The sequence below is a fragment of the Podarcis vaucheri genome, assembly GCF_965113315.1.
Source record: "Podarcis vaucheri genome assembly, chromosome: 15".
NCBI classification, from domain to species: Eukaryota; Metazoa; Chordata; class Lepidosauria; order Squamata; family Lacertidae; genus Podarcis; species Podarcis vaucheri.
The window spans coordinates 35,738,184-35,763,195 of NC_138753.1; the positions used below are offsets into that span (position 1 = coordinate 35,738,184).

The 25,012-nt window shown below is 46.0% G+C and overlaps 1 protein-coding gene across 17 annotated transcripts in view; it reads right to left on the reverse strand.

Moving 5' to 3' along the window:
* Window positions 1-5,171: 5,171 nt before the first annotated feature.
* CAMK2B (calcium/calmodulin dependent protein kinase II beta) overlaps window positions 5,172-25,012 on the reverse strand; it is a 201,372-nt gene continuing 181,531 nt past the window's right edge. For 8 of the 17 annotated variants that reach the window (XM_082200335.1, XM_082200334.1, XM_082200332.1 and 5 more), the window contains 4 exons: window positions 13,782-13,857; window positions 11,733-11,827; window positions 8,944-9,178; window positions 5,172-7,956 (listed from right to left, as the gene is read on the reverse strand). In XM_082200335.1, the coding sequence (XP_082056461.1) occupies window positions 8,946-9,178; window positions 11,733-11,827; window positions 13,782-13,857 (404 nt within the window). In that variant the 3' untranslated portion in view covers window positions 5,172-7,956; window positions 8,944-8,945. Of the gene's footprint in view, window positions 7,957-8,943; window positions 9,179-11,732; window positions 11,828-13,781; window positions 13,858-18,700; window positions 18,830-20,085; window positions 20,215-21,396; window positions 21,526-23,317; window positions 23,447-24,473; window positions 24,603-25,012 lie in introns of all 17 variants that reach the window. The other 9 variants (XM_082200341.1, XM_082200339.1, XM_082200338.1 and 6 more) reach the window with 3 other exon arrangements.

Here is a 25,012-nt window from a genome sequence, read left to right on the forward strand (position 1 = left end):
TCCTGCACTCAAGGTGTTTTCTATCCGTATGTGCAAAATTGCAAAGGCCAGCAGGGGGACATTCCTGCCATCATGCTGTCCGAGATCTCTTTTGAGGACTTTTAAAAACAAGTTTGCTTATTCTGGAAAGCTCTGAGATGATTCTGCATTGCATGCACATCGCACGGTTCGCGCCTTCCACAGGCGTTTACTTTCTTAAGAATGTCTGAAAACAGGCATGCAATAGGTGGCATTCTCTTAAAGTGCATATCATTTTCTTTGCTGAGAAAACTAGGTGTGCCATAGTTTGTTCTTTCCTTTGGGGGATGCAGATTACGTATGGACTGAACACAGCAATAGAATTAAGTTTTGTGCTAACGAGAGGTACTGACTCTACAACATTTAGATCAGTGAAACGTGCCAAGCATAGATATGAATAATAAGAAGGGAGGTGCTGAAAATTTAAACTGAGAGTGGTACCAGAGTGGTACCCTAGAGATTAAACAGAGTGGTATTTTGTGGCAGGAGGGCGGGGATGCTAAACGTCATCCTCCCAGGTGATAGGCAGGTTTCATTGAACTTGGTACTTTCAACTTTTGTATACCACCCATGATCAGTCAGGTGCAGTAAGGTCATCAGAAAAGTTGGGATGCAAGCATAAAATAAGCACAGCTGAGCATTGTAGAAATGGCACAAATCCAACCCCTTGGAACATGCACATGGACTAGCAATAGGCTCTGACCCCCAAGTACTGTTTGCTAGAGGTGATTGCAAGCTTCACCACACAATCCTAGCTCTACTAGTGTTTTCTACAGAATTACAAACCTCAGCTTCCCTTTCCAGGGGCAAACAGCCTTCTACCATAGAAATGTTTGCATCTTATGCATTTTTTTCTGCAGTCTACAAAAAACACACACTTATTTTCCTTATCCAATAGGCTCTAGTTCCAATAGCTCACTGCCAGCTGGGTAAAACACAGACTTTTTATTAAGCTCACAGCTACTTGCCAAGTACTGAGGTGTGGAACTCGAGTTCCTCCTAAATGTAACCTGAAATTATATCTACAGTGCAGAGCAGCGCCAACGAGGTCTTGTATTCTAAAGGGTTTAAATGTCTCATCTTAGGCTCCTGTACCTTTTAACAGTCATGTAGAAGAGGCATGTGTACCTTGCATGACACACTACACCTGTTGAAAATCCCTTCATCTACACAACTGTGGAAAGAAACTGAAACCCCATCTTCTTTTGCACGTGGCAACCCTATTTGATCTTCCTTCCCGTGGTGTGTGCAATTAAGCCAGCTTCAACACATGAGCCACTGTGACTCCAGATGTCATGAAGGAGGGCTTTGACTTATGCAGAGCTCTGCATATTGCACTGGGCTCCAAGTGCAATGCACAGCAAAACCCTCTTGCAGACTCTGGCATGTTTATCCATAGAAATTGAAAGCACAGAGAAATGCATTCTACAACAAGTCATCTATATTCCATTATCTACCATCGCAAAGGACAGGTTCAAATTACACCAGCACGCTGTCAGGTGAATAAAACTGAGGACGGGTAATTGGGCACGAACTGCGCTTAAGTGGCAGTTTATGTGGAATGAAAATATAGACCAGCCCAGATTTCTCAATTTGTATGCCATGCATCAGTTTTCAGTACTCCATTCAAGAAAAGATAGATCAGCCAACACCAGAAGTGTATTGGAGGTCTTCTCAATCTACAACCTTTAGATACAAAGTGAGGCCAAGCTTGCTGGTACATTTGAAACTGTTTACACACACAAAAGGAGAAGCTTGCTTTTCTTAAAAGTTGCTTACATTTTCTCTCTGTTTTTAGCAACTGACTAGTTGCTGGTGTGTGCATGGAGTTATCAGAGCAGAGGATGATTTGATGGATAGAGGTGGCACAGGGCATTCATAGCACTCCCTTAGCGCCCCCTGGTGATCACTTCCATCTAAAGAACAAGCAGGGCTGCTTCATAGTGAAAAAATATACTGGTTCAGATGCAACAGGAAACCATGACTTCCTGTTAATGAGAATGTATTGTGGCAAGCCTCATGCTCATACTCTCCTCCTCGGGGAACTGTGGTTTCTTCTGAGGCTAGATGAAACCAGAATCAAACTATGGTTTGGTTTCCTATTTTTAAAAAATCTAGCCAGTTAGAATCAACCAGGATCCCCAAGTTGGGACATAACAACAGCAACAACAGACATAGTGGGTTCAAAAGGAAACCTAGCAGCTGTCACACTCCTCTCGAGTACAGGGGAGAGGGAGCACAAGCCCCCAAGTCTCACTGCCGTGCAACTGCATAATGGAAATCACAGAGTTCCCATTTTGTCTAAACCAGGTCACTGTGCAATACACGCCGAGGACGTCCTGCAGAAAGTGCTGAGCCCTTCCCCTTGTGCCACACACAATTAGCTTCTCAGTATCCTGTGCTACAGAGCCTTGGTATCCTGGCATTCACTCCTTGGCCTTGCTGTGCAACTATCATGAGATATCAGCCCCGACAATCCTGCTTAATAGCAAGATTCTTCCACTTCTTTGTATAGTTCTTTTTGACCCTGGCTATGTGCTGTTGACCTAACTCCTTTGCTCCTAAGCAATGTTAAGATATAGCAGTTCTTATTAAGGAGAGGATCCTGAAACCCATTTCACAGGGGGCTTCACTTAAAACGAGCAGTTTTCCTGACCCTTCTGGGAAGGGGTTTTAGGTGTGGAACTTTACTGTTTATTCATTTGAAAGCCAGATTGGGGTGGGGAAGATAAAACGCAGCAATCTGATAAAATGATGTATCAGTAAAAAATATGATATAGTCCCATGTATGAGAAAGCTATAGGCTCTTAAGTGAAGTGCACAGGACGTTACTGTTGAATTAAGTGCTGTGCGGCCTTTTCTTTTAAATTGAAGTGTACAGTTCTTAATTTTGTTGCGTTCAGCTTGAGGTTTACAACTGCATGCATCGTCAGCATATTAAGTTGATTTGTGAATGTGGACTCCAGCTGAACTGGAAACACAGGTTTGATGGTCAAGTAGACGCAAAGGTGGTGTAATATGAATGAGAATACCTTTTTGAGGGCCCAGCTAGATATTATGGAGTGCTGTGGTGCAACCACCAACCCACCGTTCTGTGTGAGGTGCTGATAACATCTACTTAGAGAAAGGCATAGCATCATCTCGGTGTTTCCAAGCCCTTGACAAACAGTAACCAGTGAAATGGAATCAGGAGAGGAAGAACACTCTGACCTAGTTAGATGCTACTGGAAAGATTTGTGGAGAAGACACAAATTGGTCATCTTTAGTTTGGTGTCTTTGAGAGTGCTGGATGGAAGGTGATTTAGATATGTCTGATAATTGAGCACTTCTTTTATTCTTGCCGTGACACTTTGAAAGACACGCTGCAGGAAGCTTTCAGCAGTAATGCACCTGCATTAAGGTTGCTTCTAGCAGGAAGACTGGCTCCTTTGCATGAGAGGACTACCCCATCCATTGCCAAAGTAGCAATCTTCTTGTTGCAAACCGTGGTTGAAAGAGGAATTTGCAGTCCCTGGCTTAACATTGGCTCCTCTGCCAAGTAAAACATGGATATGGTCTCAGTGGTGGAGCCAACAGACTGCTTGATGAGGAAGCTTTTCCAAAGAAAATTGTCTGACATTGACTCAAGAATAATCTATCAGGTGTAGGATGGTAATAATGGAAGACTAATTTGTGGTGACCTGCTTGTCCCAAAGCTCTTCAGAGCTTCTAACTACTGCATCTCTTTATAAAGAGTCCACTAAAACACCTTTTGTGCCCATACAGAGATTATCTGCATGTAGGAATCAAAAGAAAGCTAACAATGTTAACAATGTTGTTAACAATGATATTTACGAGATGGGGTGATTCCTAAGCACTAAAATTGGATTAATTAACCTCATTTTACCACCACCTCACAATTATATACCCAATAGTTTATAAAAATACTAGTGACAGGAAATCTGTAAGTTCCTTTGGCAACTTGTTTTGCTGCCCATTGATTCACATGAGCAGAGTATTGGTTGTGCACCCATGTTAGTGTGAAAGCCTTTCCTCTAACTGTAGCTAATGGAAATGCAATAATGGCAAGCAGGGCTTTTTTTTTCAGCTGGAACTCGGCTCCAGCACCTCTCAGGTGGGCACCATTGCCATTCTAAGAGAACAAGGGAGGTGCTCATCATGAGTTATGGCACCTCTTTTTGTGGAAAATTAGCATCGATGGCAAGGCATAAGCATCTGATCTTTAACCTGTTCTAAAAATCCAAAATGCTGCATCTTCCCCTACCTTATTATGCAATGCTTCCAGCTGCTGAGGTCAGCACTGGTGGGAGGGAAATGGGAAGCATAGCAAGAAGTATTGCCCTGAAAATGCACTCCTATTGTCAGAATTTACAGCAATCATTGTTGCTTTGGCACGAAGGTAAGCCCAGCCTCCTGTGCTGACCTGCTTATTTAGCTGGGTGAGCAGTGATCTGAATGGATCACAATGTGTGTTTTCTGGGTGGTTGATGCCCTGATTCAGAGCTACAAACCCATTGAAAAGATAGCAAAATCAACCTTGGGCTAAAGCTGTTTCTGCACCAGCACCACATTTCATTTCCCATGCCTCTACTGACCTTCATGCTCGTCCCATATCCCTAAGTGTTTCCTCCTCTTTGGGTTTTTAAAAAACAACAACACCAAGCCCACAATGATGCTGAAATTGCACAATTTAAACATTTTGAGATAAATTCACCTAAGTGACTGATGCCTGCGCAACGTCAGATGATGGCTTGCTGACTGGGAGACTGCAAAAATTGCCATGCTTCAATAATCAACTGAAGAAAATTCACTCTTGAATTTTCTACCCTTTGGCTGTCCAAACACCACCAGCAAATCTTGCAGTTGCATTTCATTATGTACCGCCACCTTTTCCAGAAGCAGGAATGCCTTCCTAACATGACTGAACTGAGAATGCCTGCCAGTAGGTCCCATGCCAGCCAAGCCTGCAAATCTTTAGGAATCGCAGCCCTGCTTTAGCAATGCCTGCAAGTCCTGCTCTTAACAGTATATACATACCCAAATAAAGTCTTCCAAACTTTGCAAACCTTGAATAAGAGGCAGTGTGTTCTAGCAATTAAAACTCTACACTCTGGAAAGATCCACCTGAGTAGCTGCTGTACAGCCCTGATCTGTCTATTCTATGTTAGCACCCCCTCTGCAGCATTTGGCAAGACCCTTTAATGGGCACCAGGCTGAGTTACTAAATGCAGCAATCTCTGGATCAACAACAAAGAACTGTTTCACCGCCTCCTAAGCCTCATCTAGATATACGCCCGACTGGTTTGACCAACAGTCTGAGGAAACTCTTTTTAGAGTAGATATGAAGACACCCCATTAGGTAGAGGAGAGTCAAGGCCAGGTGGGAGGTGGCACAAGTAAGATCAAAGAAGACAAAAGAGCCCTTCTCAGATTGTTTCACCATAATACAAGTTTTTCAGACCTCCCCACTACAGCCAGAACTGCAGCATGACATTCTTCCTCACCCCTTTCACAAGCAGCCATATTACCTGCGATTTATCTAACCAGCAGCATACTACAAAAGAAGAGTGCCAAGAAGACATGACAGCTCTTGATTTGATATGGTGGCAGAGGGAGGTGTGGATTTCTAAAGCACCTAGTACCACTGCCTAATTTTAAACATGGTGCTTTTGCCCCGCCCCCCACCACAAGTCCTCTATCCTTATTCCCTACCCTGGTGTTTAAAATCTTTTCTTGCATCTCCCCACCCCAATACACTGGTTCTGGAGAGATGACTGGACGACCCCTTAACTGAAACCAACAATGCCACTTTGCTGGCTGGCCAGAGTCCACCCTGCAATCGGTGGTTTGCTTGACAACTCCATACCTATCCAAAATATGCTTATGGCATGCTGAGCAGAGGCAGGAGGAGGAGGAGTAAGTGGGAAACCGCCCAGCCTCCAAAACTTGTTCCTTGTAGCCTCGGCCAAGGCCAACAATGCAACCCACCCCAATCTATCAGCCAAAGGCAAGAGCAGCGTTTGGGCAGTGAGGTGCTGAACGGGGCATGTGCCTGTCTCCTTTGTGAATATGAAAGGGGGCAGGAGGGAGGGGGCCATTAAGAACAAACATCCCTGTACTTCATACATCACCCAGCTCTCTCGGCAAATGTCAGCTACCTGCCATAGTAAGCAGAGGACAGTTGTTTGTACCTTGTTTTTGCCGGGGGGGACCTAACGGAGCTGTGGTTGGTAATGGATGCAGCTCCACAGCATTTTGCTTGCACTGACCCATAAAGAGACAGCAACTCCCTTCTTCCTCCACTAGGGCTTGGTCCATTCAGAGCATCACCTGCTCCCCCTTTGGCTTGGCTTGTTTAGGGCTGCCTGCAGAGTCAGCTCCAGAAGCTGCCTGAAGTGGTTTCCTCTCTCCTGCTAGAGGAATCTGCACAGAGTTTGTTGCCAGGAGGCTCTTGCTCTGGGTGCGTGAGCTGGAGGGAGCGAGGGAATGGCCAAGTGCAAGCTTAGCTGACCAGCCCTCCTCCTTCGCGGCTGATGAAAACTTAAGAACTGATCCGCAAAGGCAGCAAACCAGCCCTTTTGTGTTTGTTTTTCTTCTTTGAAATCAACATGGGTTTCTGCTCAAAGGAAAAACACAGAGGAGAAAGCTGGGCTGGACTTTCAGAAAGCAAAAGCCGACAAAATGCCTTCCAAGAAGGTACCCGCTGCTCCCTTCTGTTGGGCAGGGAGTCCAATTCTGAGAACTGTTAAAGAGGATGAGGTTCAGCGGTGTCAACCTTCCTCCTCCCCAGCTCTCCTAATCTGTCACGACTGTCCCAGCCAGCCCCATTAAGCCGGGGCGGCCTTCCCCACCGTAAGCAAGCCATGGCATGGGCACAGGCACGAGGACACAACTGTTGGTAGCCCTTTGGCAAGAGGTCAGGGTCAGGGATGCTTGGGAAATGTGAGTGCCAATGAGAATCCAGACATTCAAAAAAACCTGCAAGTGAGACCTCTTTATATCTCTAAGGCTATGTTACCCTTCGCGTGAAGAACCCGTCAGCCTGGCCATAGCCAACTGCCACCGGGTAATCGCTGGCTCTGGGTTAGCATGGGAGGGGCCCAGAAAACAAAGCCCCACCCCCCCACCCCCATCCCCAAAAGGATCACCTTCTAGCCAAAAGAAGAACAAAATAAATAAAGAGTCTGAATAATTATAATCATCATCATCATAATCCACAACCACAGCTAGAGGAGAAAATAAACGGTCAGCCCGAGAGCTCGGAAAGAGCATCCTCCGCAAAAACAAACGGTAACACAGGTCACAGACTTCCAAGCGCGAACACGACCACTGGAGAAGGCCCATGCTTTGGCAGAGAATGCAAATACTGTAAAAGTTTTTTTTCTGGGTTTTTTGTTTTATATATATATATATATATATTTATATATATTTCACCTAACAAACTAACACCGTTCAACACTGGGGTCGACACAGGGAGGTGGAGCCTTTTTTTGTTTTTGTTTTGTTTGTTTGAAGTTGAGACATTTTTTTCATTGCAACACCTGGTCACCTGAACAGCCGGACGGACGGACACAAAGAAATGGAGTTGGTGGGGATTTGGGAGGCGCAGTGTGGCCACGCTGCGAGTCGGACAGCTGGGTTGGTTCGGCTGGGTTTGCTGATTTATTTATTTCATTTATTCAGAATCAAGTCTGGTTGGATTTTTTCTTTTTTCCTTTTTTATATATATATTTCTTTTTTTTAGATTAGGGTTTTTTTGTTTGTTTTTTTCTGCAAACACAGGCACTGGAAATGAAAGAGGAGAGGATGGGGAAGGGGAACGGGGGGGGGGGGGGACACGAGCATGCGGGCACGTGCTTGTCACCGCTGCTTCCGGCTAGCGGCTCAGCTCAAATCACCGTCTCCTTCGAGATGAAACCAGAATATCCAGCATTAGCTCTGAAAGACACAAGCAGGTAGAGAGATGCTGTGAACGATTGCCAGAGACTGTTCCCCCTCTGCAGGCCATACCACTTCCGAGCCTGACTCTGGGCCTTCCTTTAGTACTCTGGCCTGGCTTAAACGTGTTGCCAATCCTGCTTCTTGCTTCGCTGAATGATAAATAAGAGGGAAAGGTTTGTGCGTGTGCAGATCTCTTGACGTTTGTGCATCTGGAATGTAGTTTGCTGCACAGAACCGTCTTCAAATATCTCAAGGGCTGTCGCATGAAAGACGAAACAAAGTTCTTTCTTTGCTGCTCCTCCATTGGGTAGGACACGAACCAATGGATTCAAGTTACAAGAAAAGAGATTCCAACTAACTTTCTGATGGTAAGAGCTGTTTGACAGTGGAAGTGACTCCCTCGGAAGGTGGCGCACTCTCCTTCCCTGGAGGTTTCTAAGCAGAGGTTGGATGGCCACCTGTCAGGGATGCTTTAGCTGAGATTCCTGCATTCCAGCAGTTTGGACTAGATGTCCCTAGGGGCCACCTTCGAACTCTATGATTCTAACCACCTCACCACCTAGTTTAGCCTCTGTCCCCACCCACCACTGAGAGTCACCTCCTGAAAAATGCTGGAAATGGTCCCCCACCCCTCCTTGCCTTGGTCTTACCCAGGGCCATCTTAAGTATATATGGCGCCAAGGAGCAAAGATCCTTCCGGCGTCCCCCTCCCCCCCGTTTCCCAGAGTTGCTGACCATTTTACAGCACTGCCGGCAGCTTTGCGGGGCTGGAGGAGCTGGGCAGCGGCTAGAGGGTGGCTCCTCCAGCGGGGAAGAAGCGGAGGCTCCGGGCATGGCGCTGCTTCAGGGAGGCGGGCAAGGGCAGTGAGCTGATCCCGGGAGGTGCTGCGCTCAGCCTCCACCTCTTCCCTGGTGCCCTCCAGAACTTGGCGCCCTGGTGCCCTGCGCCACTTGCCTCTATGGGCAAGATGCCCCTGGTCTTACCTTCACTGGAGTGGTGCCACAGGTGCTCCCGAGCAGTGGAAGTGGACATTCTGCCACTTGCCATCGCGGCGGTGCCAGACACGGGTCTCCTCCGACTGGCAAGTGCGAGGGCGGCCCTGCCCATCAATGTACTGCGTCAGGCGGATGTAGGCAATGCAGGCTGCATCTTCCCCAATGACGTGCACATGAGGGTTCAGGATGGTTGTGTGAATGGGCTTGTTGTTCTTAGATAACACTGGAAGGGCAGGAACAGGAAACGAGAGTGAGTTTGTGGGGATGGGCTTGTCGCAGAAGGGCCGATGCTCATGCTTACAGTTACTTTCCTTCCCCTATGCTGTCGTGTGCTAACAGATGAAGTGAGTAACCCTGACTTAAATAAGAACTCAACACTGTCACTGAGTGATGGCTCCCACCCCTGCTCTGGAGCCAGACAACAGTTTCAGATACGGATGCAGGCAAGGAGCAAAGGATATGGCAGTGTGTCAGGATGGATGGAGAGGAAAGTATACGCCAGTTAATGCACGAAAACAGGGTCATTCCCTCCCCCCCCACCCTTTTTCAAGGAAAACACAACCCCTGAGGGGGCAACTCTTTGAATTTGCTTGTTGATTACTAGATTACTTCACCAGAAAGTAAGGGTTTGCGTTCTGTTCAGCTGATTAGGAAGGAATTAGGCTGGCACACCTGGGAAGATACTATAAGAATTGGTGAACGAGTTGGTGGTGGCACAACCACAGGCGCAACTGAACAGCCCTGACCTCGCCACTGCCGTACCCTGCCCCAGCCTTATCCAGGTAAGTAGCAGCAAAGCTTGTGTCAGGAGGGCAAGCTCCCTTACAATTGCTGCTACTGCATCCAGCTGAGTATTGCCTGCGCAGACCGGCAACAGCTTCCCGGGGTCTTAGGTGGAACAGGGGTTTCCTCATTACATGATCTCTTTAGCTGGAGATGGCAGGGAATGAACCAGAGTACTTCCCCAACCCAAACATTTGAGATCAAGTGGAGACACTTTCTTAACACTACTGCAACGTTTGTTGATGGTGTGGTATGTGGCACCCACATGAGAGGGTGCTCTCTATATTAGCGCCCCAACTGTGAAACACCCTCCCCTCACAGATTCCTGGTTGATGCCAACCCTGATGGGTTTTAAGAAGCTGGTAAAGACATTTACTGAGGCCATTGGGTGCCATGGACTGGCTGGATGCAGAGGAGTGGTGGGAGGCAGTAGCCAGGGGATTGGTGGTGGGACCATGATGAGTGGTCAGAGGGAGAAGAGGGAGCAGGAAGAGGCTGTGGCAGAGAGCCATCCAGACTCAGAGGCAGGATAGGAGGTGGGGCCAAAAGGCAGAGATGACGCCTTCAGGCTGCTGAAGAAGCCAATGAATCCTTCCCTCCTGCTATGACCAGCTCCTCACCCCCTCTGGTCTCCCAGAACCAGCAGTGGTATGAAGAGGGCAGAGCAGAGACAGGCAAGGCAAATAAGTCTCAGGTTGCCTGGGAAGGAGCCAGGGGTAGGAGGAGACTTAAGGAGTTAGTTTACTAGAGGAGGGTCCCCCCCCCACACACTCTTGCACTGCTGTGATAAAATGTTGATTTATTGTGGTAATCAGTTGAATTTGTTTAAGATTGTTTCATTAGGTATTAATACATTTTTATGGTCTGCCCACACAGTGATTGAGGTGGGGCTCCTCCAGACAACCAATTTAATCAGCCTTTGTTCTGATTTGCTTTCACAAAACTTGTGTGTAAGTCAGACTTGTGGCCAGTTTCTACTGAGGATTCCTTCATATTTGTTTACAGTACACTAATGAGCATTCACCCTGATTTGCTTGCAGGGTGTTTATGCATCTTCCTGTTAATCATTCATTCATTCCACACTTTTCAGTGCATTTCCCATCACATTCCTAATGCGAAAGTCTTCTGTTTGCACCGGAGTGACAGAGAACTTCAATTCATTGGTGCAAACCTGAAGTTCCAGTATGCCCTTGAATCCCTCCTGCAAAATAGTGACAGTCTGGATTCACCCTTTGATGATGAGCGGGTTATAAACTTTCTCTATAAATAAACAAATAATTAAGCAAGCACTCATATGTCACCTGTCCCCACAACCAATATACCATATTTTTCGCTCCATAGGGCGCACTGGCCCATAGGGCGCACCTAGTTTTTTTTTGGAGGGGGGATAAAGGGGGAAAAATTATTTTCACCCCCAGGCACGGGGCTGGGGCGGGGGAAGCCCGAGCTTCCCCCGACCCCAGCCCCCAGAACAGGCTGCTATCCGCAAGCTTTCAGAGCCCGGCGGAAACTCCCCCACGCTCAGAAGGCTTGCGGATAGTTGCCCGAAGCCTGGAGACCCCAGCTCTGCGCTCTCCGGGCTTCGGGATGCAGGCTGCTATCCGCAAGCCTTGGGAGACCAGCGGGAGTTCCCGCCGGGCTCCCAAGGCTTGTGGATAGCTTCTTGAAGCCTGGAGAGCGAGAGGGGTCGGTGCGCACTGACCCCTCTCACTCTCCAGGCTTCAGCGAAAGCCTGCATTTGCTCCATGGGATGCACACACATTTCCCCTTCATTTTTGGAGGGGAAAATTGCGTCCTATAGAGCGAAAAATACGGTAAGCTGGTTGAAGGGAAAAGTAAAGAAGTAGGAACCTTCCAAGGACAAAGGAGCTGCCAAATGTCATTCCTTATGCAGTTATGTTCCTGAGTTGGGAAGAAAAGTGGCGGAAAACTCCTGTCAGTGGACAGGAAGACTTTCTCCCTCCCATATCTTACATGCAACAAGATATACTTACAGTTTTCAAAATAAAATCTGTGGAAGTCCATCCCTTCAACAAGGTTGCCCAAGGCTTCTGGTTCGAATGAAGTTAGGCCTGGATCACATATTTTTCTAGACAGGCAGGAAACACAGAGAGATGCCTTACTAGCAGTGCCACATGGAGGCATAAGACTACCAGTGGAGGATAAGGTTATCAGCCCTTAAGTCATCTGTATGGCTTAAAATCGATTTCAAAAAATTCCGCTGGAAATAATTGTTATGTCCCTGTGGAGATGGCAGCATTGAGTCAGTGGCTCATGTGCCTCTGGCTTGCGCTCTCTATAAAGATTTGAGGAGCGAGGTTCTTACCCCTCTACTATTGTCCATGCCGGGTGGCTCAACCATTGCTACTGTGTCCTTACTTCTAGCAGATCAAGCACATCAGGTGATAGCAAATACTGCCAGGTTTTTAGTAGGGGCTGTTAGAATAAGATCTATTATTTGATTATTGATGTAAACCCCCAAAATGTATTTTCCTGTGTTAAGTTTTTACCTCTATCTTCAGTACATTTTATTTTATTGCTATGGCTAGTGGCTGATGCAAATAAACATCCTTCTGATTCTGATAAGGTTATCAGTGGCTAAGACCCAATACGGCTATGTTCTACCTTTATGTTCAGGGCTGGTCTAAAGGCCTAGATACCCAGAAATCTCTTTCATTTTCCATCAAAGCTCAGGAAGCCTGAGCTATTGTGTTCCACAGAATGCATCTACCAAGAGAGGAAAAGATCTATCTAACTGAGAAAGGAGTTGGATAAATAAACATCCAAAATAAACAAGTAAATATGATCCAATAAACTGCTGGGCTGCATCATCTCAAGAAACTGATTATGGATGTCAAAATGTGCTTCTCTGACAGTAAAAGAGGTACTGCTGAGTTGCTCTTTGCTCATATGATTGTAGCTCAAAAACTTTGGAAGCAGTGGCTAATTTGTGCCTTTAGATTGGGTCCACTCAAACCTGAACCAATTTTATCAATGTGCAGAAAGGGACCAATCCAAGTGACTTGTGATACTCAAACTCCAATTAGGAAAAGTCAGAAGCCCAACAAGGAATAACCAAGAGAGTTTTACGAACATTAACTCCTATGTAGACGAGACAGTTTGGCTATACCAAGTGGCTCAGCGAGGCAGGTATAAAGGCAATTGTGAGGGAGGTAAAAAGAAGAAGTCAGTAATCAAAGTGAAATTTGTTGGAGAGTGTCCTCATTAAAACTCGGGGGGGGGGGGTTCAAGGATATGGGCTAAAGTCACACGAGGCCACCACCTTGCTGAAGCTAAGCAAATCCGGGTCTGGTCGGTGCCTGGATGGGAGAGACTGCCTTGGGACCACATGTAGCACAGCTCCTTTGGGTTCCATGGTGGAAGAAAGACAAGATATAAATGTAGAATGTAAAATAAATGAGACTATTTATTGGGAGCATCACTGATTGACACAGTGAGCTAATGGCTAATCATATTTCTGAATGACAAGAGTGAGAGGAACATATCCCCCAGGACAAGCCCAACTGCCGTGTTTCAGAGCAAGCACAATGTTCTCAAATGCGTTTCCTATGGCTATTGGGTAATGAATGGGAGAACCTCACCTTAAAATCTACAGCTACTTTTATTTTGCACGAAGAAGACAGACCTGCTCAAAAACTAGCCGGCAAACTTATTTTTTAAGATTCCTGGTGGGGACATGAAAGATATGGCACTTCCTCCTGTGGCAACATTTGGAAGCCCACAGGTGGCTCTGGGATAACACAGGTGGTAGAGATTTAATCTCAGGGTTGTGAGTTCAAGCATCGCATTCCTGCAATGCTGGAGGTTGGACTAGATGATCCCAGAGGCCCCTTCCAACTCTAGGATTCTAGGTCATCTGTCCCCCCGTCCCCCATCCCCCCCGGATTTAAAATAACAAGTGGCATAGTGACCAGATTAAATCTGCAGATGAAGGGCACTGTATACATTAATGAATGCAAAGACATGCAAAACTGGGTTTTGAGCCCAGTATTTTAGTGAAACCAAACATCCCGTCTACTTACGCATATGCCTCAAAGTCCCCATTGTTCACAGCCTCAATCAGCTGCTCTGTAATCTTTATGATTTCCTGCTTGCGGGCTACAAGTGGAGGAAAGATCCGAAGGGGGAGAGAGAGGAGAGAAGGAAGGAAGGAAGAGGAGACATACACAACAGTCAGTGAGAGCAGATTCCCTGTAGGTCTCCAGGCCCTAGCAGAAAACTAACAGCCTTAAGTGTCCTTTCATGCCTCGCTCCTTTGTTCTGGGAGTTTATATGAACCACTTCTCCACGGTGAGATCTTGTAAGGAGGCTTACATGACATATGCAGAGTGCCATACCTTGAAAGAACAGGATGCAAATGGCCAAGCACATATGGTAAGAAACAGTGACACAGTGCAGATCTAGGCTCACTCTTAGGAAACCAGAAAATACTGATAGCTTTCAGCAGGGCAATATTATATCCCTTATTCACCACAAACACGCTACAGCAAAAGTATTACTTTCCTCCCGTTCTGAAACTGCCCACGATTCTCCCACAATGATGCAGACTAAAACCACCAAGTACCTCTGTAACCAGAACATATAGGAGATCTGGAGAGATGCTAGAATTTGCAAGGCACCCAAGCGACCCAGTTAGAGCAAGCGCTATGAATAATGCAGAACCCAAGTGGCGGAGATGGTGTCGGTGGCCTTGCCAAGGTCATCTCTTGGGAGCAGAAGCATTTGGAAACTTGTGCCCTCATGGGGCCTGGAGAATCCACTCCACTCACGCTTGCTGTGCCTTGACATAACCCCCAATCATCTCCCACTTGGATCCTAGACTCCCATTAACAGAACTGAGTGGGAAGTTGGGAAGTGGGCACCCATAAGGGTGGAGGTGGGAAGCCCTTCTAAATTCTAGCCTCTAGAAAGTTTGAATAGGTGCAGAACCCATATGTATGACTGGGCAAGGAGAGCTGCATAGGAAGACTAGCAGACCTGGAGAATCTCAAGCAACAAAGACCCCACCCACATTTTGTGGACAAGTTGGTCCCATTTGACAAAAGTGCCACTTGTGGATCTGAGCGACAGGGATTCAATGTCCACCTTAGCCAAGGGCTTAGAAAATATGGCTTGCCAAGCATGTTAATGGTCTACGGAAAGAGACGCTTGACTCCCTTTTCTAAAGCACGTAAATGCTTTAGAATTGAATGCTTCAATCAAACTTCCATCTTCACACAACTCTTTCCTAGATCTCCTGTGTTTCCCCAGCTTGCAACAAAACTGATCCAAGAAAGCTCATGGACCCAGGCTCTGTGTAATTGGTCCCATAAATGCCTCTCTTTCAAGGTATAATTATACTGCTGACATCCTTCTCTCTTGTTCATTTTAAATTTCATCTACTGACATAATCTTGCCTTTGATCTGGTACCTCTCCCCCACAGGCCTAGTACAAATGCAAACTTGCCACTTTTACTCAAGGTGGCTCAGGACAATTCCCCTGCCTGAACTAATGTTAATCTTTAGCTCATGTTTCTCAAACGTGTGCATGACAGAAGATGATATGCATGCAAATGAGCAAATGGGAAGGTATCAGTTAGTTGTTCTTGAACATTTGAGTTTACCTGGGCTGATTCTTTGCTTTGTGAGCACTCCTGATTCTTAGGCATGCAGGGACTACTTGTACGTCCATGTTTATACTGCGTATGTGTTGAGGGGATTCTTTCAAGGAACATAAAACAAGCTTCTAAGTGGTTTGACTTTAAAGTAAATCTGCTATGTTTGGGTCATATCCAATGGTAGATCTGCCATAGTGGAAAGTACTTACATCAGGGCACCTGGTTTTTGCTTATCACTGCCCCACTCGCATGCGCAAACACACACACACACACACACACACACACACACACAAACACACCCCTAGTGCAGCCCTCTTCACCATACCCCATTCTTTTTTGAATAGTAAATCAATTCTCACAAGCAGCTGATATGTGCTTATAAGAGGTATCATCAAAAATCTGGTGTCCCAACTTGCAGGAGTACTTTCTGCAAAGGCAAAGGCATCACTGAATATAACACTATAATGTGAAATGAGAGCAGGCCCTTTTCCACAACTTACTATATAGGTTTCCATAGGACAAATAAAGTTGCTTTTTTAGGGGGGGGGGGTTAAACCTGGGGAAAGCTGCAAAGGGGGAAATGTAACCCTTTCCTTTCCCCAGCATTGGAGTCCCATTCTGAATCGCTTCCCCCAGCTGCACTTACCTTTTTAAAAGAAAAGAAAAAGTAGTGAATCATGTAGCAGACGTCCCATAATATATTCTAGGCACAACCCCAGTGGAGTAATTATACAGACTTTTGGGTTAATCTATTAATTGCAACTGCAAAATTGCCCCCACTATGTTCAAAGCATAATAGACTGCCCCTCTCACTAATGAACTTCCTTAAAATGTGGCCACATTTTAGACATTAAAAAATAAAGATTACCCAGGATTTTAACTGATCTTATATCTACTGCTTTTTGTATTTTTACTGTTGCTTTTGCTTCTGATGCCTTTGATCTGTTTTATATTTGTTTTATGGTTCTCTTTTGCAGGCTATCTTGAAAATCTAGATTAACAAAATTATGTTTAAAAAACCCCTAATGAACTTCCTTCTGTTTGTTTGCATCCCTCTGTATCCCATAAAAATGTGAATGTATGAAACAGTGCTTTCCCCCTCCAAAATAAAACCACATCCTATCCTGCCCACTTCTGCACCTATAATCACCAATGTATGGATTAGAATGATCCATCCCCACAGAAAAATGAATTGAGGTTGCAATTCTGTGCACATTTATCTGGGAGGAAGCTATATTCAACACAAGAGGGACTTACTTCCAGGTAAACATGCACAGGATGGCTCTGGGAAAGAGCGGGGGAGAACTCTTTAAAGCAGTTTAAAGCAAAACATGTAAATGGATAATTCATTCACATGAAGTGATCGTAAATATTTTGTTGAAACTATTTTGCTGGATGAAGAGGAGCAGAAATGCTGCTCCCCTACCTCTCATCAAGTCGGAGAGTCCTCAAGGCCAGCAGAACATCTCACAAGCACCACTGCCTGGCAGTAAAAATGCCCTTTCATGACACCCCAAATCAGCTGCCTAATAGTAAGACTAGCCTAGGTTGAAAATATGCACTAAGCCTTAAAGAAACCAGCAAGCAACGAAAGACGGTACTATCCTGATCCTATCCAGCTACACATTTCTCCTTGAAAATAAACCTAGTCTCGGGGGGGAGGGGGAGGTGCCTTTAACTTTCCAGCAAATCCAGTTCTTACCTGTGAGCTTGCCAGTCATGCCTGCTTCTGCTTTGAAATGAGTGTTCTCCCTATGCCCTGTCCTAGCACTAGTTGTGTGGCATCTCAGCTCATGTTTGCTGGTGTCTCCCTCCAGCTGATAATGTGCCAAGCTGTTATTCAGCCCTGTAAACCAACACCGCTGCCCGGGACTCCCAGGTTTTCAGCAGGGGAAAGAAAGTTCAGGCCGGAGGGAGATGGCCTGAGACCTTGTGACTCACAATCCCGTGGAGAAAACAAACCACTTTTCCTGCATCTCCCCTGCAGTTGCTACTAGGTGCAGCAAAAAAGCTGTGCACTTTCAGCGCTCGATGCAACAGCAGCAAGAACAAAACATCCTCTGTAGGTGTGCTACTTTGGATAAGACTTGATCAGCCAGAACCTATTTTTGGTAATGCAGTTTGTACACTTTTTAATGAATATAATTTTATTGCTGATTTATGTTGTTCACTGCTATTATAGGCGGCTGGGCCAGCCGCGGGAACAGAACATTTCATGGGTGCCTTAGCATGGGTGGGCGGGGGCTGGAGGAGGCAGCGGCTTTGCTCGCCCAGCCTCAATAGGAAGAGGCAGAAGTCGCACATGGTGATGCTAATTGTCTGCGTGGCCGGCAACTGCCTTCTTCCTCCCCGCCAACTTTCTGACATCTTAGTATGCCACCGTATCGTGTAGTTTATGCCGTATTATACCATAATATTAGCTGGCGGTATATTACGATGTTGGAAAGCAGATATCACCTAGCCCGAAACGAAAGTTCTGAGAAAACATGCATTATGGGAGCCATTCATGTGTTCCGTTATAACCAATGAATTCCACCCTTGAAAACGTAATTCATTTGCCATAATCCAGCCCAGGTGGAGAAGGGGGTAACGTGTGACCCTGAGGCTTGCTACAGCTCATCTTCCTAATGTTAAGCCATGCTTTAGCACTACGTGCTAACACAGCCAGAGATCACACCTAAGATCAGAATATCAGACCATACAATTCCCAAAGTATGGCTTTCATTTGGCTTTTCCCAATCGGCACGTGGCTTTACTAGTGGTCTTAAACTAAGACCTCACACTACCCGGTTTGATTCCCATATTTACCAGGACTGTGACTGTGACTGAACCCGTGACTATCCCCTTGAGGCAGAAGACAAACTGGCTTTAGGGAGGAAGTAGGACGTGCACCATAGTGCACCCTCCGGCCTGAACCTTTCTTCAAACAACATGCCTCCAACTGGATAGAAAGGAGAACAACTGCAGTGTTTGGACCTCTGGGAGAAAAGATGGAGGGAAAATGCCCAGTCCCATGCCCATTATTTGTTTAAACACACAGCAAGAGCATCGTAAATCAGTATCTGCAATGTCCCAGGCTTTAAACACAATGCTTCTCCCACAATGCAACCTTGATTTTCAGCTTGTGCCATGCATTTAATGCACTTTCTCTGTTAGCCTGCATTCACACAAGCATAGCTATTTGCTCACTGAAGTGAAGTGTTTTCATGTGAAGCCATGCAGCAATACCCATTAGGCTATTCATTTCACACCTACAGTGTAATAAAGAGAACAGAATCTTCCCTGGGGTCTGAACAGAACAAAGTGGGGCTCAGAGCTGCAGGCCACGAAACCATGCTACTTACGATCTGAAGGCAGAGGATTTGGGATGAGTGGAATTGGGAAAAGCTGGGTGACAGCTGGCTGTGGCCCCTCAGCTTCTGGGGCTCCAGAGCCCCGTTTCACCATGCTTAGAATATCAGACAACTTGGCAGCTGGTGTGAGACAGATGAAAGAAGGCACGGAGAGAATAATAATAAAACACAAATGAATGGGAGAGTGGAGAGGGACTAGAAAAACAAGGGAAAGAAAGGGATCAGATAAAGGAGGGCAGCTAAGAAAGAATTCAAAGTGAACAGTGTCTCCTATTCTATTCTATTCTATTCTAGTCTAGTCTAACCAACGAAGAAGGCAATAGCACTTTCTAAAGAGTAGCTCAATGCTCACATTATAGGAAGCCATTATTCTGTGGTTTACTGTGAACACAGCTATCTGTTTTGCTCCTCTCCATGCAACCATAATCCCTGGCTTAGAATTATGTCTGAATTAGGGATCATTATTTGTTTTGCTGAAACCAACCATGATTGGTAAGGTGAGAACCTTATTGTGTATCACACTTTATTTGCATAGAACAAACCGAATCTGCAAGCTCTTTGTACAGAGCTTGCTACAAGATTTTTGTAAGGTGGTCTGAGCTTGTGCATAGCCTCCACATGGTTAGGGAGAGCCACAAGCATTCAGTAAAAGCAGGTAAAGTCAGTTCTTCCAAGTTTATGGATCTGCTAAGCCTGGAGAAGAAAAGGCTGAGAGGACAGGATAGCACTCTTCAAATACTTGGAAGGGCTGTCGCACAGAAAAGGGGCAAATACTTATTCTCTGCTGCCCCAGAAGGCAAGACTAGACCTAAGGGGTTTAAGTTGAAGAACAGATTTCAACTGGACATTAGGAGAAACTTCTCAACAGGTGAGAGCAGTTCAACAATGGAATAAATTAACTAGAGGGATAGTGAATTCTCCTGTGATAGGCATCTTCAAACAGACCAGCATCCGTTGAAGATGCTCTAGCTTTTGGTTGCCTTTAATAAGCAGCAGGCTGCTCTAGATCAGGAATGGAGAACACGTGGTACTCCAAATGTTGGATTTGAGTTCCCATCAGCCCCAGTCAGCACAGCAAATGGTCAGGGGTTATGGAACTTGTAGTCCAGTAGTATTTGGGGAGCGGGTGCATAGGCTCCCCTTTCCTGCTCCAGATGACCAACTAATCCTCATTCAACTCTATGGTTCTATGAATAAAAAAAGCTATGCAAAAGCCCCCAAGACGTATTGTGCCACATGAGCTGTAGAGCTTGCACATTAGAGTCAAAGGGAGGCAAAGCAGTGCCAGCTGCCACACTAGGCTGCTGGAACATCCCTGAAGGCAAGGCCTGCACCAGTCCAGGGACAAGAAATCCCAGTGACACCACACTACTTACACTGGGGAGGAAGAGGGTTGGCAGCACCTGAAGGTGGGCATGGAAGGGTGATGGAGGACTTGGGCTCTTCGCCTTCAGGAAGCCCAGAGCCCTTTTTCACCATGCCTAATACATCACAGAGTTTTGCAGCTGGGGTGGAAGAGATGAGAGGAGGGAGAGGTGAGAAAAAAACACACAAAAGGCAACAAGCAGAAAGAAATGAAAGCAAGGAGGAAAGGACTAGAAAACAGGCAAAGAGAATTGGGTCAAGGAGGAGAACTTGACAGGATTGGAGTCCCATCGTTCCATAACCTAGTAACAATGCAAGCAATATTCTTCCTAGAATTATTTTCAGTGCAAATAGTCCCTCAACTTTTAAAACTGAGCAAATAGGTGAGAAATAACTCAGGATTAGTCTCAACAACTTGCCCATTACAAGGTAAAACTAGTCCTGAATTAGACTGCTCCAGACTACAAATGAGATGGAGGGGAAGAGGGGACTTGCCTAAAGTATAAACATACAAACAGGCTGGAGTGGTAGAGCTTTTGAGATCAGACCTTATAATAATTTATAATAAGACTGTTTTCCCCCTTGGAGGTAGAACTCCTTGGAGGTAGAACTCAGCAGCCACCACTTGGGTGTTTTTAATGTGGCTGGAATGTGTCCCTGAACTCTGATGATGCTTCTTGCTTGCCTGGATGGAGGATAGAGAGGGGTGTGCATGTAGAAACTAATGGAGAAGGGCAAAATTCGCACTCGTTGCTCTGCCCACTTTTGCCTCTGGCCCCACTCACCATTGGCATGTGGTTCCTGGAAGGGAATGAAGGAGCGTGGACTGATCTAATACATTTAAGGATATTTCCACTTGAGGTATGGAGTGGGTATATCACTCTGGGGTTCTCTGCTGCCTGCACATATGAGCATAATTTATTCAGGGCAACAATCGAAACTCAACTAGCTCTGAAGCAACCATTCTTAGGGTGGATCTACACACAGGAAAAAACGCTCCAAATAAGTAGGAAATTAAATCGTTATAACAAAATAAAAAAAACTCTATGGAAAAACACCTGTAAAAATTTCCTGCTCTCTGCTGCCATCTGCTGTTGTATGCTTATAGTGCATTCAAATCGTTGTTTCTTTACTAATGTAGCTGAGTCCTTATTCACTGATGGTGCAGCTAAGCCCTGTACTGTACCACCCAGCGAAACTGCCCCTGTTCAAAGTGCAAGGCCTTTCTTTTCAAGGAAAAACAAAAAGAGGGGAAAACCCATAAGGATTCTACACGGTGCTTGCAGTACTCCAGCTACATGCAGGCAATGCCTGCTACTTACACTGGAAAGGAAGAGGATTTGCAGCCCCTGGAGATGGGCTAGGCAGAGGGATGGAAGGCTTTGACTCTTCAGCCCCTGGAGGCCCAGACCCCTTTTTCACCATGCCTAATACATCAGACAGTTTGGCAGCTAGGGTGGGAGGAGGGAGAGAAATATGAGAAAACTAAACAGAAAAGTAATGGGGTGGGGAATGAATACACAATAAAGAACAAGGAGGAGGGAGTTTAGAGAAAGGAATCTGCTTGGGGGAGGGACTTTTCACGTAGCTTGCATCAGTGTCTACATTTGTTCAGATGTTCATAAAGTTCCTGAGACACTAAAGATCCCTTGGTTATTCAGGGGCTGTTGGTTCTTCTTTCTCTGCCATCATGGGGGGAAATGTTGCCTTGGCCAGAACGATGGGACAAGCAGAGTACAGAATTATTTGGGATTACCCAGATTATCCCAAGAATGACTTGGGTTAGAAAGCAAAAATGTAAGAGCAAAATAATGTTGCGATTCCTAGTTATGTAAATACAGTGGTACCTCGGGTTACATACGCTTCAGGTTACATATGCTTCAGGTTACAGACTCCGCTAACCCAGAAATAGTGCTTCAGGTTAAGAACTTTGCTTCAGGTTGAGAACAGAAATAGGGCTCCGGCAGCATGGCAGCAGCAGGAGGCCCCATTAGCTAAAGTGGTCTTCAGGTTAAGAACAGTTTCAGGTTAAGTACGGACCACCAGAACGAATTAAGTACTTAACCCGAGGTACCACTGTATGGAGTTGCTTATTCAGGGTATCAAGCCTGATACAACCATGTCTTAACACTACAGTCCTCTTTTCTGATTGCATACACCAGGGGTCGGACAACCTAAGGCCCATGGACCCACGAGGCTTGTGTAACCGGCCCATGGCGACCCCCGCCGCCCTTACCGGTGTAGCGCGGGGACCGACTTCCAGGTTGATGGCACCTGTGCACGGGCGCTCCTCCAACCCAGATGTGTGCAGGAAATAGCATGTGCGCACACATGTGGGACGGAGAAGTACCTGTGTGCATGCGCACACGCCATTTCCGGTGCACTTCTGGGTCGGAGGAGCACCGGAAATAGCATGTGTGCACGCACACTCCTCTGACCCAAAAGAGAGCGCATGCGCACACGCTCCGGCCCATCCTCTGACAGACAGAACGTCGATCGGCCCATCCTTTGATAAGGTTGCTGATCTCTGGCGTACACAGCCCTTTTGCAACCTGGTGCCTTTTAGATGGTTTGGACTACTGCAACTAATCCAGAACGCGGCAGCTAGACTGGTGACTGGGAGTGGCCGCTGAGACCACATAACACCATTCTTGAAAGACCTACGTTGGCTCCCAGTATGTTTCCAAGCACAATTCAGAGTGTTGGTGCTGACCTTTAAAGCCCTAATCGGCCTCGGTCCAGTATTTCTGAAGGACCGTCTCCACCCCCATCGCTCTACCCGGACACTGAGGTCCAGCGCCAAGGGCCTTCTGGCAGTTCGCTTGCCTCGAGAAGCAAAGCTACAGGGAACCAGGCAGAGGGCCTTCTCGGTAGTGGCGCCCTCCCTGTGGAACGCCCTCCCACCAGATGTCAAAGAGAAGAACAACTACCAGACCTTTAGAAGACATCTGAAGGCCACCCTGCTTAGGGAAGCTTTTAATGTTTGATGTATTACAGTATTTTAATATTTTTTGGGAAGCCGCCCAGAGTGGCTGGGGAAGCCCAGCCAGATGGGCAGGGTATAAATAATAAATTATTATTACTACTACTACAACAACTCCGGTCAACCCCTTAGGCAGCACAAAACTCAGGACGAGGAAGGGACCCTGCAACACTGAGTAGGGCAGCTGCCTTACTTTATGGCTAGAAAGACTCCTCAGCAGCAGTTCTGTTTGGCAGTCCCTGGTGCCGCATGCTACTTACACTGGAGAGGAACAGGATTTGCAACAACGGAAGGAGGGAAGGGCAAAGTGATGGAAGGGTTTGCTTCTTCTGCTTCTGGTGGCCCAGAGCCCCGTTTCACCATGCCTAATACATCAGAAAGCTTTGCAGCTGAGAGAGGAACAGATGGGAGCAGAGAGGGCGAGACAGGGAAAGAAACCCAATTTTAAAATGAAAAGTACCAGAAAGCCATGCTAGAGAATGGAATCAAAGTAAGACAGCATGCAAGGAAGGCTTTGGGGTTCCTTCTAGTATTCACAAATTTGGAGCTTCATTTGCCCAGTGGTCTCCTCAAATATTTTGTGTGGGAGCAAAGACCCATGTTTTTTTTTCAAAAAAAGAGATCCCTAATATGTTTTACTCCCAGCTCACACAAGCCTTCTCTATGGCCATTCCAACCCTGCTGTGTGAAGATCCAGCGTTAGCAGGAAAGAGTAAAACACAGCAGACCATGGACCATACATTGTCATGTTTCTTCTCTGTTCCCTCGACACTGAGGCAAGTCCTTTTCAGTGGTGGCCCCCGCATCAATGGGACATCCCAGAGGGAGATATGTAGCCTTATCATTGCCAGGCCATGGTCTGATGGCACCTGAAGCCCACCACCTTGCTAAAGTGCCTGGATGGGGAAATTCTTGAGGACCCCAGGCATACACTTTGAGTTCCAGGATGAAAGAAAGGACAGGATATAAATGGATATATATATAGATATAGATAGATAGATATTTTAAAAAAAGAAATTTGAAAGTATTTTCATTCGAAGTTGTGTTTAACTAATGAAAGGCTCTACGGCAGGGCTGCCATCCGTCCTGATTTTCCAGGACATGTCCTCGAATTCACCTCAAAAAATGGTGTCCTGGATTATTTTTCCGGAAATCAAGCAAATGTCCTGGAAAACCGGCAATGGGGTTAAATTGTGCCAAAAATATCTTTAAAAGCTCCAAAACTCTTGTAGCTTTTACTATAAAAAGCTCAGCAACTTTGAGGGTTGTCTGAAAAAGCTCAACAACTGTTCGTGTGTCCTGATTTTTACTTTTGAAATATGGCAATCCTATTCTATTGAGACCATGAAGGCCCTCTGGGATTTTGTGCCAAATTAACCCCCCAGTGCTGCAAACCCAGACCGTCTTGCTACTTACACTGGGGAGGTAGAGGGTTTGCAACAGCTGGAGATATGCAGGGTGGAGAGACCAAAGTCTTTGACTCTTCAGCTTCTGGGGCCCCTGATCCCTTTTTCACCATGCCTAATACATCAGTCAGCTTGGGTACTGAGGCAGGACAGAAAAGACAGGACAGAAAAGGCAGGGAGGTAGAGAAGGAAGAGAAACCAAGTATAATGGAACAAGAACAGAAGAATGAACAAACCCAGGAACATGGGTTAGGAAATGGAAACATTAGGTGGAAAAGGTGTCCATCAGATACTATCTAGCACCCCCTCCTCAACAAACACACAAATTGTGTTATTATATTTACATTTATTTATAGCTACTAGTGTCATACACTTACTAAATGTTTATCCACACTGTCAGAACAGACAGACCTATGACTTGTTCAGATGTTGTGCGAAACCACTGGTTCCCACTATGTGATAATGTCTGCAAGTGCCTCCGCGGAGCTCATGCATACCCCAACCTCTTCTGCATGCTAGAGGAGAATATCAAACCTTTCTACTTTCAAT